A 13,488-nucleotide genomic window follows, 5' to 3' on the forward strand; every position below is an offset into this window, starting at 1 on the left:
TGTCCCTCCCCCCCTCGCATTCTGTCACCTTCTCTCTCGAAAAATTTTAAGAGAAAAAAAAAAGTGATTTGTTCTTACCCTCACCTGCCTTTAAGCAGGTGCAAAGGTGGAAGGAAAGGAGAAGACACAGTCTAAATCTTAAAGATAAAGTCTGCTTTTTGAAGAAGAAAGCCAGTGAGGAATTCCCAGCACATGGCTTAAAGACAAAAGAAGAATGGACTCCTCAAGGCTGTGAAGGGCAAGGTTAACCTGAAGAATGCAGGTCCCAGACCTCTTAGCCCCAGTGAATACACTCTCTTTGGCAGAAAGCCTTTGTGGCTAATTAACTCAATTAACTGCCTTTGTGGGGCCTAAGAATTTTGGAGATTATCTGAAAGAGATTTTTAATCTCAGGTTTGGCTGTGGAGCATACGAATACAAGCTGATTTTCATATGTTTATAAATCAAAGTAGGACTTGAATAAGAAAAGCATATTAAAATCACAAAAGCACATATCATGAGTCTCTGAATCAAATCAATGTAATTTTTAGATTATTTGGGCATGAATATCTTTGCTGTCTTTCATGAATAACAATGAAAGCCACATACACAATATTTTATAGTTATCAGGTATAGTATTCCCATTTTAAGTTGAGGATGAGACTAATAATAAAACTTGCATGAGTCCAGCACATCACAGATCTGAAAATATCTCAAAAGATCTTATTTTATTCTTACACCAACTCATGAAGTATGTAAGGTAGTATCCCCATTATACAGAAAAACTGAGTCTCACAAAGAGAGAACTACCTTCTATTTGGTAACATAGACAGGAATTGGTTAAGTGCTGACTTGAACTTGGGTCACCTGATTCAAGGTCAGTATTCCCTCCTTTATACCAAATGCTTCCTCTAGTGAATTGTATATTGTGTATATATAGATGTGTAGGGTGGAGTTTCTAAGATATATCTGATCTTGAGAAGGAAAAAGTGGGTTTCGACCTCTTTACCTGTGTACACCAAGGGTGTCCACCTAAGCAATCTGTGTGAGTTTTTTACTAGAAAAATAAGTGTAATGATAATATTTGATGTAACTACTCCCAGTAAGACAAGGAAATGAAACTTAAGAATGAAGCTTGTTAAGTCTTATTATGCAAATAGCAGGCATTATATATTACTACATATTTCTATCCATTGATCCTTTGGAAGAGTCATGCTCTAGACTTTCTTAAATTTGCTGTGAAGATGCAGTAGCTCATGTGGGTTGGATAGAGGTATGGGGAAAGTTGTGAAAACCCATAATTTCTCCTCCTTGGTGATGTGCGCCCCTGTGGCCCATAAACTCAGCCGCTTGAGTGGAGGCTATAAGGAGGTTGGGGTATTTTGCTCCATGCCCAGGATGCATGGCTGGCTCTGAGACATTCTAATGGCCGCAGATGGCACTATGTTCCCCAGGCAGCCATCTTAAGAAGTGTCCTCCTCAGGGGCACCTGGGTGGCTCACTCAGTTAAGCATCCACATCTTGATTTCTGCTCAGGTCGTGATCTCACGGTTCATGGGATCGAGCCCTGTGATGGGCTTGGCGCCGATGGTGCCGATAGTGTGGATCCTGCTTGGGATTCTCTCTCTCTCCTCTCTCTCTCTGCTTCTCCCCCACTTGTATACATGCACTCTCTCTCTCTCAAAGGTACATAAATAAACCTATTTTAAAAAAAGTATTCCCCTCATAATTAGCAGAGCCAGGTAAGTTCTCTTCCTGCAAACATTTAGCAAAGGTAGCAAAGACTTAGCCTTGCCTTTGAGAAGGTGGCACAGGGCAGTGGTTGAGAAAGCAGGCTCTGGAATCCAACTACTTATGTCTGAACTCTGCCCTACTCGAGTTACAAAACCCTGCTTTGCCTTTCCCGCAAAATAGTTTCCTATTTCTATTTCCTATTTCTAACATAACAAATTACCACAAACTTGGCTTAAAACGACACACATTTATTACCTCCTCGCTCTGTAAGTCAGTAGTTGGGAGTATAGTGTGGCTCACCTGTGTTTTCTACTTAGAGTCTCACAAAGCCAAAATCAAGGGGTCAGCAGGGCTGCGTTCCTTTCCAGAAACTCTGGGGGTGAATCCGCTCCAGGCTCATTTAGATTGTTAATGAAATTTAGTTCCCTGAGGTTCTAGGCCCGGGGTCCCCGTTTCCTTGTGGGCTGTCGGCTGGAGCACCTCTTAGCACCTCAAGGCTGCCTGCATTCCTTGTCACACCGCCCCCTCCGTACCTGAACTAGTGACGATGTTTCCAATCATCTCACATTTGGAATCTCTGACATCCCCTCTGGCTGCCTCTCTTCCCATTCCAGCTGGAGAAAGTCACCTGCTTACGGGCTCATTTAGGACATCTGAATCTTTGCAACGTGAAATCCACAGGACCGTTTTATATATTTTATATTCTGTACTCACGCTAGGGGATCTCAGTGAGGAAAAGGATGTTTATTTGCCACCAGATATTGTAGCTCTGAGACACAAGAATCCTACAAGTTGGGACAACAGAACAAAACTGAAGATGAAGGAAGAGTTTTCATGTAGACACGGAGATCCCCGAGGCTCTGATTTGTGTGACATTTGTGAAGTGAAATTCAACATGTTGTTTCTGGCTGATTTGAAGCCCTTGTCATAGATGTTTTATGATTCCAAAGGAACAAGGTAGAGGAAAGTTCCCAAAGGGAAACTGGACAGGTGTTTTGGGGCTACAAAACATTTACTTAGTTATATGGTGAAGGGTATCTGTTTGATGGTGGAATCATTAAGTTGCCTAGGGTCATGGGTTGGAACACGCTTTGGTGGTTTCTAAAAGAGATCTAGAATGCCTTTTCTTTACCAAAATAATCTTTTTGTAAACATGTCCTTGATACAGAGGGCTTGGATTAATTGAGAGAACCTCTTTTCTCTCTATTGTCGGAGGGGCTGTGGCAAAGAGAAGCAGAGGCCTGGATTGACAGGGGCTCTGGGGGGGTTGGTACTTAGGCCTGAACGCGGCCTTATGGACAGAGTAATGGTTTTCTGGTGGTAATACTGATCGTGCACAAGTTTATACCTTGGAAATGGTTAGTTCTCACTTACTGAGAAGGTCATGGCCCTGGAGACACAGAGCGGCTTCGAAGCTTTTGAAAGAAAATCTCCTGATACCCTTCGTCGACCTACTTAGTTTGGCCTTGCCAAGGGAAACATCTAAGTTCACCTGGATTCTCCACCTCTTCCCAACTGCTCTGGAGAGAGGTCTAATCCCACATTAGGCTGATAGAAAATCAACCAAAGCAGAACTTGAACAATGTGTACATTCAGAATCTTATAATGTACGCTTTCAAGTTAGTTTTTAAAAAGGGTGTGCACATCAGTCATCTGGTTTTAAAACTCTGAGTCACCGTGACCTCAGGCATCTAGCACACCTCCTAGCACATGGTGTGAACCCAAGAAATATTTGCGGAATACATACTGTTAAATGATTTCTGGTCTGGTCCAAAAAAAATTCTACAAGAAAAGGCTCACTGATAATTTTTTTGTTTTTCTGGTTACCATGAATCAGTTCTGTGCTTTGAAGATCCAGCATAACTGCCATGTAGGCCCCGCTGAATATGTTACCACCTGCTATCCATTCACTCATTTTAAACATACTTAATGTGTATCTGTAACATTCTAGGCACACTGAATTGCCATTTAATCCAATTGTTATAAAACCCTGGAAAAAAGTATGGAAATGAATATGGTTCCATGCTTTCTTTGTATTTTACTCAACTTGGTCTTGTATTTTTAAATGATGCGGAAGTTGAGGTTGGCTTTGCTAAGGAATGGCTAATTTAAAAAGTGAATAGCAATAAAGACTTAGAAATATTGCAAGTGGGTTGTTTTGTATCAGTCTTTGGGGCTTGCTTTTAGATTGTGTGATTCCCATAGGATCTCAACCATGGTGTCCTTTCCAGGAATCTGTATTTTAGTCTTGAAAATACTCTGGGGGCACCTGGGTGGCTCAGTAGGTTGATCATCTGACTTTGGCTCAGGTCATGATCTCGTGGTTCATGGGCTCGAGCCCTGTGTTGGACTCTGTGCTGACAGCTCAGAGCCTGGAACCTGCTTCAGATTCTGTGTCTCCCTCTCTCTCTGCCCTTCCCCCATTCACACTCTGTGTCTGTCTCCCCCCTCCTCCCCCAAAAATTAAAAAAAAAAAAAAAAAAAAAAAAAGAAAATACTCTGAAGCAGTACAGATTTAAGTAGGTGGCCGTAGAATTTATTGTCCCAACTGAGGCACTTTAAGAGTGAATGGGAAGAGGTTCCGGAAGATGGCGGCGTAGGAGGACGCGGGGCTCACAGCGCGTCCTGCCGATCACTTAGATTCCACCTACACCTGCCTAAAGAACCCAGAAAACCGCCAGAGGATTAGCAGAAGGGAGTCTCCGGAGTCAAGCGCAGACCAGAGGCCCACGGAAGAGGGTAGGAAGGGCGGCGAGGCGGTGCGCGCTCCACGGACTGGCGGGAGGGAGCCGGGGCGGAGGGGCGGCTCGCCGGCCAAGCGGAGCCCCCGAGTCTGGCTGGCAAAAGCGGAGGGGCCGGACGGACTGTGTTCCGACAGCAAGCGCGACTTAGCGTCTGGGAGGTCATAAGTTAACAGCTCTGCTCGGAAAGCGGGAAGGCTGGAGGACAAAGGGAGGGAGAGCTGCTGAGCCCCCGGACGGCAGAGCTCAGCTTGGCGGGGAACAAAGGCGCTCGCCAGCGCCATCTCCCCCGCCCATCCCCCAGCCAAAATCCCAAAGGGAACCAGTTCCTGCCAGGGAACTTGCTCGCTCCACGCAAACACCCAACTCTGTGCTTCTGCGGAGCCAAACCTCCGGCAGCGGATCTGACTCCCTCCCGCTGCCACAGGGCTCCTCCTGAAGTGGATCACCTAAGGAGAAGCGAGCTAAGCCTGCCCCTCCAGCCCCCGTGCACCTTGCCTACCCACCCCAGCTAATACGCCAGATCCCCAGCAACACAAGCCTGGCAGTGTGCAAGTAGCCCAGACGGGACACGCCACCCCACAGTGAATCCCGCCCCTAGGAGAGGGGAAGAGAAGGCACACACCAGTCTGACTGTGGCCCCAGCAGTGGGCTGGGGGCAGACATCGGGTCGGACTGCGGCCCCGCCCACTAACTCCAGTTATACACCACAGCACAGGGGAAGTGCCCTGCAGGTCCTCACCACTCCAGGGACTCTCCAAAATGACCAAACGGAAGAATTCCCCTCAGAAGAATCTCCAGGAAATAACAACAGCTAATGAACTGATCAAAAAGGATTTAAATAATATAACAGAAAGTGAATTTAGAATAATAGTCATAAAATTAATCGCTGGGCTTGAAAACAGTATACAGGACAGCAGAGAATCTCTTGCCACAAAGATCGAGGGACTAAGGAACAGTCACGAGGAGTTGAAAAACGCTTTAAACGAATTGCAAAACAAAATGGATTCCACGATGGCTCGGCTTGAAGAGGCAGAGGAGAGAATAGGTGAACTAGAAGATAAAGTTATGGAGAAAGAGGAAGCTGAAAGAAAGAGAGATAAAAAAATCCAGGAGTATGAGGGGAAAATTAGAGAACTAAGTGATACACTAAAAAAAAATAATATACGCATAATTGGTATCCCAGAGGAGGAAGAGAGAGGGAAGGGTGCTGAAGGGGTACTTGAACAAATTATAGCTGAGAACTTCCCTGAACTGGGGAAGGAAAAAGGCATTGAAATCCAAGAAGCACAGAGAACTCCCTTCAGACGTAACTTGAATCGATCTTCTGCACGACATATCATAGTGAAACTGGCAAAATACAAGGATAAAGAGAAAATTCTGAAAGCAGCAAGGGATAAACGTGCCCTCACATATAAAGGGAGACCTATAAGACTCGTGACTGATCTCTCCTTTGAAACTTGGCAGGCCAGAAAGGCTTGGCACGATATCTACAGTGTGCTAAACAGAAAAAATATGCAGCCGAGAATCCTTTATCCAGCAAGTCTGTCATTTAGAATAGAAGGAGAGATAAAGGTCTTCCCAAACAAACAAAAACTGAAGGAATTTGTCACCACGAAACCAGCCCTACAAGAGATCCTAAGGGGGATCCTGTGAGACAAAGTACCAGAGACATCACTACAAGCATAAAACATACAGACATCACAATGACTCTAAACCCATATCTTTCTATAATAACACTGAATGTAAATGGTTTAAATGCGCCAACTAAAAGACATAGGGTATCAGAATGGATAAAAAAACAAGACCCATCTATTTGCTGTCTACAAGAGACTCATTTTAGATCTGAGGACACCTTTAGATTGAAAGTGAGGGGATGGAGAACTATTTATCATGCTCCTGGAAGCCAAAAGAAAGCTGGAGTAGCCATACTTATATCAGACAAACTAGACTTTAAATTAAAGGCTGTAACAAGAGATGAAGAAGGGCATTATATAATAATCACAGGGTCTATCCACCAGGAAGAGCTAACTATTATAAATGTCTATGCGCCAAATACCCGAGCCCCCAGATATATAAAACAATTACTCATAAACATAAGCAACCTTATTGATAAGAATGTGGTCATTGCAGGGGACTTTAACACCCCACTTACAGAAATGGATAGATCATCTAGACACACAGTCAATAAAGAAACAAGGGCCCTGAATGATACATTGGATCAGATGGACTTGACAGATGTATTTAGAACTCTGCATCCCAAAGCAACAGAATATACTTTCTTCTCGAGTGCACATGGAACATTCTCCAAGATAGATCATATACTGGGTCACAAAACAGCCCTTCATAAGTTTACAAGAATTGAAATTATACCATGCATACTTTCAGACCACAATGCTATGAAGCTTGAAATCAACCACAGGAAAAAGTCTGGAAAACCTCCAAAAGCATGGAGGTTAAAGAACACCCTACTAACGAATGAGTGGGTCAACCAGGCAATTAGAGAAGAAATTAAAACATATATGGAAACAAACGAAAATGAAAATACAACAATCCAAACGCTTTGGGATGCAGCGAAGGCAGTCCTGAGAGGAAAATACATTGCAATCCAGGCCTATCTCAAGAAACAAGAAAAATCCCAAATACAAAATCTAACAGCACACCTAAAGGAACTAGAAGCAGAACAGCAAAGGCAGCCTAAACCCAGCAGAAGAAGAGAAATAATAAAGATCAGAGCAGAAATAAACAATATAGAATCTAAAAAAACTGTAGAGCAGATCAACGAAACCAAGAGTTGGTTTTTTGAAAAAATAAACAAAATTGACAAACCTCTAGCCAGGCTTCTCAAAAAGAAAAGGGAGATGACCCAAATAGATAAAATCATGAATGAAAATGGAATGATTACAACCAATCCCTCAGAGATACAAACAATTATCAGGGAATACTATGAAAAATTATATGCCAGCAAATTGGACAACCTGGAAGAAATGGACAAATTTCTAAACACCCACACTCTTCCAAAACTCAATCAGGAGGAAATAGAAAGCTTGAACAGACCCATAACCAGCGAAGAAATTGAATCGGTTATCAAAAATCTCCCAACAAATAAGAGTCCAGGACCAGATGGCTTCCCAGGGGAGTTCTACCAGACATTTAAAGCAGAGATAATACCTATCCTTCTCAAGCTATTCCAAGAAATAGAAAGGGAAGGAAAACTTCCAGGCTCATTCTATGAAGCCAGTATTACTTTGATTCCTAAACCAGACAGAGACCCAGTAAAAAAAGAGAACTACAGGCCAATATCCCTGATGAATATGGATGCAAAAATTCTTAATAAGATACTAGCAAATCGAATTCAACAGCATATAAAAAGAATTATTCACCATGATCAAGTGGGATTCATTCCTGGGATGCAGGGCTGGTTCAACATTCGCAAATCGATCAACGTGATACATCACATTAACAAAAAAAAAGAGAAGAACCATATGATCCTGTCAATCGATGCAGAAAAGGCCTTTGACAAAATCCAGCACCCTTTCTTAATAAAAACCCTTGAGAAAGTCGGGATAGAAGGAACATACTTAAAGATCATAAAGGCCATTTATGAAAAGCCCACAGCTAACATCATCCTCAACGGGGAAAAACTGAGAGCTTTTTCCCTGAGATCAGGAACACGACAGGGATGCCCACTGTCACCGCTGCTGTTTAATATAGTGCTGGAAGTTCTAGCATCAGCAATCAGACAACAAAAGGAAATCAAAGGCATCAAAATTGGCAAAGATGAAGTCAAGCTTTCGCTTTTTGCAGATGACATGATATTATACATGGAAAATCCGATAGACTCCACCAGAAGTCTGCTAGAACTGATACATGAATTCAGCAAAGTTGCAGGATACAAAATCAATGTGCAGAAATCAGTTGCATTCTTATACACTAACAATGAAGCAACAGAAAGACAAATGAAGAAACTGATCCCATTCACAATTGCACCAAGAAGCATAAAATACCTAGGAATAAATCTAACCAAAGATGTAAAAGATCTGTATGCTGAAAACTATAGAAAGCTTACGCAGGTAATTGAAGAAGATATAAAGAAATGGAAAGACATTCCCTGCTCATGGATTGGAAGAATAAATATTGTCAAAATGTCAATACTACCCAAAGCTATCTACACATTCAATGCAATCCCAATCAAAATTGCACCAGCATTCTTCTCGAAACTAGAACAAGCAATCCTAAAATTCATATGGAACCACAAAAGGCCCCGAATAGCCAAAGTAATTTTGAAGAAGAAGACCAAAGCAGGAGGCATCACAATCCCAGACTTTAGCCTCTACTACAAAGCTGTCATCATCAAGACAGCATGGTATTGGCATAAAAACAGACACATAGACCAATGGAATAGAATAGAAACCCCAGAACTAGACCCACAAACGTATGGCCAACTCATCTTTGACAAAGCAGGAAAGAACATCCAATGGAAAAAAGACAGTCTCTTTAACAAATGGTGCTGGGAGAACTGGACAGCAACATGCAGAAGGTTGAAACTAGACCACTTTCTCACACCATTCACAAAAATAAACTCAAAATGGATAAAGGACCTGAATGTGAGACAGGAAACCATCAAAACCTTAGAGGAGAAAGCAGGAAAAGACCTCTCTGACCTCAGCCGTAGCAATCTCTTACTCGGCACATCCCCAAAGGCAAGGGAATTAAAAGCAAAAGTGAATTACTGGGACCTTATGAAGATAAAAAGCTTCTGCACAGCAAAGGAAACAACCAACAAAACTAAAAGGCAACCAACGGAATGGGAAAAGATATTTGCAAATGACACATCGGACAAAGGGCTAGTATCCAAAATCTATAAAGAGCTCATCAAACTCCACACCCGAAAAACAAATAACCCAGTGAAGAAATGGGCAGAAAACATGAATAGACACTTCTCTAAAGAAGACATCCGGATGGCCAACAGGCACATGAAAAGATGTTCAACGTCGCTCCTTATCAGGGAAATACAAATCAAAACCACACTCAGATACCACCTCACGCCAGTCAGAGTGGCCAAAATGAACAAATCAGGAGACTATAGATGCTGGAGAGGATGTGGAGAAACAGGAACCCTCTTGCACTGTTGGTGGGAATGCAAATTGGTGCAGCCGCTCTGGAAAGCAGTGTGGAGGTTCCTCAGAAAATTAAAAATAGAACTACCCTATGACCCAGCAATAGCACTGCTAGGAATTTATCCAAGGGATACAGGAGTACTGATGCATAGGGGCACCTGTACCCCAATGTTTATAGCGGCACTCTCAACAATAGCCAAATTATGGAAAGAGCCTAAATGTCCATCAACTGATGAATGGATAAAGAAATTGTGGTTTATATACACAATGGAATACTACGTGGCAATGAGAAAAAATGAAATATGGCCTTTTGTAGCAACATGGATGGAACTGGAGAGTGTGATGCTAAGTGAAATAAGCCATACAGAGAAAGACAGATACCATATGGTTTCACTCTTATGTGGATCCTGAGAAACATAACAGAAACCCATGGGGGAGGGGAAGGAAAAAAAAAAAAAAAAAGAGGTTAGAGTGGGAAAGAGCCAAAGCATAGAGACTGTTAAAAACTGAGAACAAACTGAGGGTTGATGGGGGGTGGGAGGGAGGGCAGGGTGGGAGGGAGGGCAGGGTGGGTGATGGGTATTGAGGAGGGCACCTTTTGGGATAAGCACTGGGTGTTGTATGGAAACCAATTTGACAGTAAATTTCATATATTAAAAAATAAAAAAAAAAAAAAAAAGAGTGAATGGGAGTTACACCAGTGTAACAGGTGTAAGTGGGTCTCTCTCAGGCAGTTAGGGTCTTATGGTCATCCTAGGGAAAGACACAGGTTGAAGGATTAGGAGTCACCACACATGGCTGCCCTGTCATGTGCATGTCATGTCCCCTTTCTGGGTTTCAGTTTATTTGAGTGAAAAGGAAAAGGTAAAGTAAAAAAGTAAAAAGTAAAGATGAACTCTCATGTTTCTTTAAAATTCCACCATTTTATGATTATGAACAGCGTCAAAGGAGAAAGTCTCATAGTATTTTTGAAACCAATTCAAACTAAGAGGCAGTGCATGAAATAATCCTCCTTTCTCCTTTTTAAAACTACATAGTTACAAGAACTTAAACCATGTTTTTTTAAATTTATTTTGAGAGAGAGAGAGAGAAAGAGAGTGTGCAAGAGAGTAGGGGAGGGGCAGAGGGAGAGAGAGGGAGAGAGAGAGAGAGAGAGAGAATCCCAAGCAGGCTGTGCAGAGCCCGATGGGGGGCTTGAACCCATGAACCATGTGATCATAACCTGGGCCGAAATCAAGAGCTGTCCATTTAACCAATTGAGCCACCCAGGCATCCCAAGCTTACAACAAGTTTCAAACCAATCAACATTTGCTTACTTTAGGGTTGGCAAAAATTTCATCTTCACTTCCTGAACCTTTGTGTTGAGGAGTCTCAGGGCACATTTGGGCTGAGCAGGAAAAAGGACCTTGATTAACTAGTGATGGCCTCTGGGGTCATGAGAACAGGAGACAGAAGTAAGGAGAATGGAAAGATTTTAGGATATGCGTGTGGGCCAGTCCTCTGCCATAACTGGCCTAAGGTCTCTGATGCTAAAACAGAAAACAAAAAAATCCTCTCATATTTAGGGTAAATCTGCCCCATATTGATATCTAACATCGTGTTAGTCTCACCCACATATGTTCTCCTCCTCCTTGCTCTCAAGGCCCTTTCATAAACACTCACATACCAGAGTTCAAGCAATGGTCCTCATCCCCAGCTGCTAACAAGCAGGATCATGCAGGGTCTCTGAGGGTGCGGCCCAGGCTTCAGTGGTTTCAACACCCGGGGCCCCCACAACCAGAGCACCTTACTGTGTGGCCAGGATAAGGGACCAATGGCATAGAGGCTAGAACAAGAGATGGGAGGCAGGGAATCTAACTCTCAGTCCTTGTTCTCAAGTTAGGCTGTGGATATATCACTCATCTTAGTTTGTGAAATGAATTTGGACTCTTAGGTGCCTCTAGCTCTAACTCTCTGAGACCGACACGTGAAAAGGTGAAGAATATAATGATGTGTTGACTCAGACAATATACATGCCCTCTTTCTTGTAAATTCAAGGACAGCTGACTTTGTTGTCAAAGAGAGAAATCTACAGTAAATGATCAGGAAGCAAATACATATCCCTCTTCCATGCATGAACAGTCACAATCTCTTGAAGGAGATGGCTAAGTTATACAATACCATTGATACAATCTTTTTGCTAGGTTGTTCTCTCAGACGATTGTTTTAAATACGGTAGAAATCCGTGGACATAATTTACTACTTTCAACACATTGTCTAATCACTTGCACCACTGACTTTAGCAGATCGTTTGGCATTCTCACCATTTAGTAATTTGACATCTTACCTGAGTGACAGCAACATTTGTCCCATCGGTGACTTCCACACTCATATTATAGATGGACCTCTGCTCCGCATCCAAAGGTTTGGCAATGACAATGGTCCCAACACCCTTCTCTGCGTCAAAAGAGCTGTCAAAATTCCCCCCTGATGATTTCACAAAAACAACATGAAATTAGCATATCTGAGAAGTTATTACGTCTATTGAAGCATATAGCTTTAAAGGGAACTCTTATATAGAAATATTTTTTGACAGGCAACCCTCTGGCTCAGTTTTGTACATCTTAAATGGGACCTCTATTTCCAACTTAATTTATATTACAAAACACAGCCTCTTCAATGCATAACAAATGTCACAAAAAAGAATGTATTGCAAAGAAAAACCTCAGCACTAATGTTACAGAAGTGAAGCATAAACTGAGTCAGTAAAATATTTAGAAAACTGCAGGCCTTCCAACCCCCTGTGGCTATGGCTTCTATGCTAAGGATTTGTAGACCTTTCTGCTTTTCTAAAGTAGATTAAATTCTAAGTAAACAAATAGTTCAATTATTAACAACACTACGTAGACACTCTTGAATCTATTTTAGGATTGATGGTAAACTCTGGTTGGTAGAGTTCAGATCCCCTCCATTAGATGTCAGAAATAAAATTATAAATACTGGAAAATAAGAAAAAGCCAAAAAATTGAGTTTCATATAAAAATTCTATATCTGTAAGTTGGGATATTTACAGAAAAATTGTCTTTTGCCATCCTGACAGTGCAAATTATTTTTCTCCCCAAAAGGTAGAAAGTTTATGGGAGATTTACAAAATGAAATCTGGAAGGAAGTAGAAGAAAACATCAGCTTATGTGACATCAACTTATGAAACAATCAGTGTGAAAGTTTAAAAAACTTTCCTTCCCTCTCTGTTGGACTAGGAATACCTGATAATGTGCTAAGACAACACAGGCCTTTTTAAAATTACTGTAGCTGTTTTCATCTCTGTGAACTAAAATGTGGTTTATGATTTTTCCCCAAATGAAAGTTGTTGTTGTTGTTTTAAGGAGGAGAGAAGATAATGGTAGAAACATTGGGTGGATTTTAATTAAATATCACTATATGTTCACAAGCTCCATTTATTTTAGTCTGAAATTCCATGACGTCAATTACTTTTGTTCTTGGACAGTAATTTTATTTAGCCATAGCACATGGGGCGATTCACTTACTGAATTTCATATTTTAGAAAAGAAATCTTGGGTTCTCTTCCATTCAACATACTTTACATTTCATTTTGCTGGTCAGTGAACAATACCGTATACAATATCTATGATATTACAATTACAAATGAGTGGATGAGTTAAGGGAAAGGAGAATTTTACCTGAATTAGTAGAATTTGATATACAGTGACACAGAATAAATCACATGGTTTACTAAAAAAAAAACCCTGGTCATATATATTTCAATACTTATTGCTTGCAGCTGTCATATACACTTAGGATTACTTAATTGCTAGAGAGAACATAATTGCCCTTGACATTTAATTAAAGTTATGGAGATACAGGGGACCACAGAATTGCTTGGAGATGATATATTTTTCAAAAATTTCATCTAA

General features: G+C 41.6%; 1 protein-coding gene across 1 annotated transcript in view; it reads right to left on the reverse strand.

Moving 5' to 3' along the window:
• Positions 1–13,488, reverse strand: part of LOC122201174 (protocadherin Fat 3-like) — a 272,884-nt gene that overhangs the window by 18,532 nt on the left and 240,864 nt on the right. The window contains exon 6 of the mRNA XM_042907116.1: positions 11,901–12,040. Within this exon, the coding sequence (XP_042763050.1) occupies positions 11,901–12,040 (140 nt within the window). The remainder of the gene's footprint in view (positions 1–11,900; positions 12,041–13,488) is intronic.

Source organism: Panthera leo, chromosome D1 (genome assembly GCF_018350215.1).
Source record: "Panthera leo isolate Ple1 chromosome D1, P.leo_Ple1_pat1.1, whole genome shotgun sequence".
Lineage (NCBI taxonomy): Eukaryota > Metazoa > Chordata > Mammalia > Carnivora > Felidae > Panthera > Panthera leo.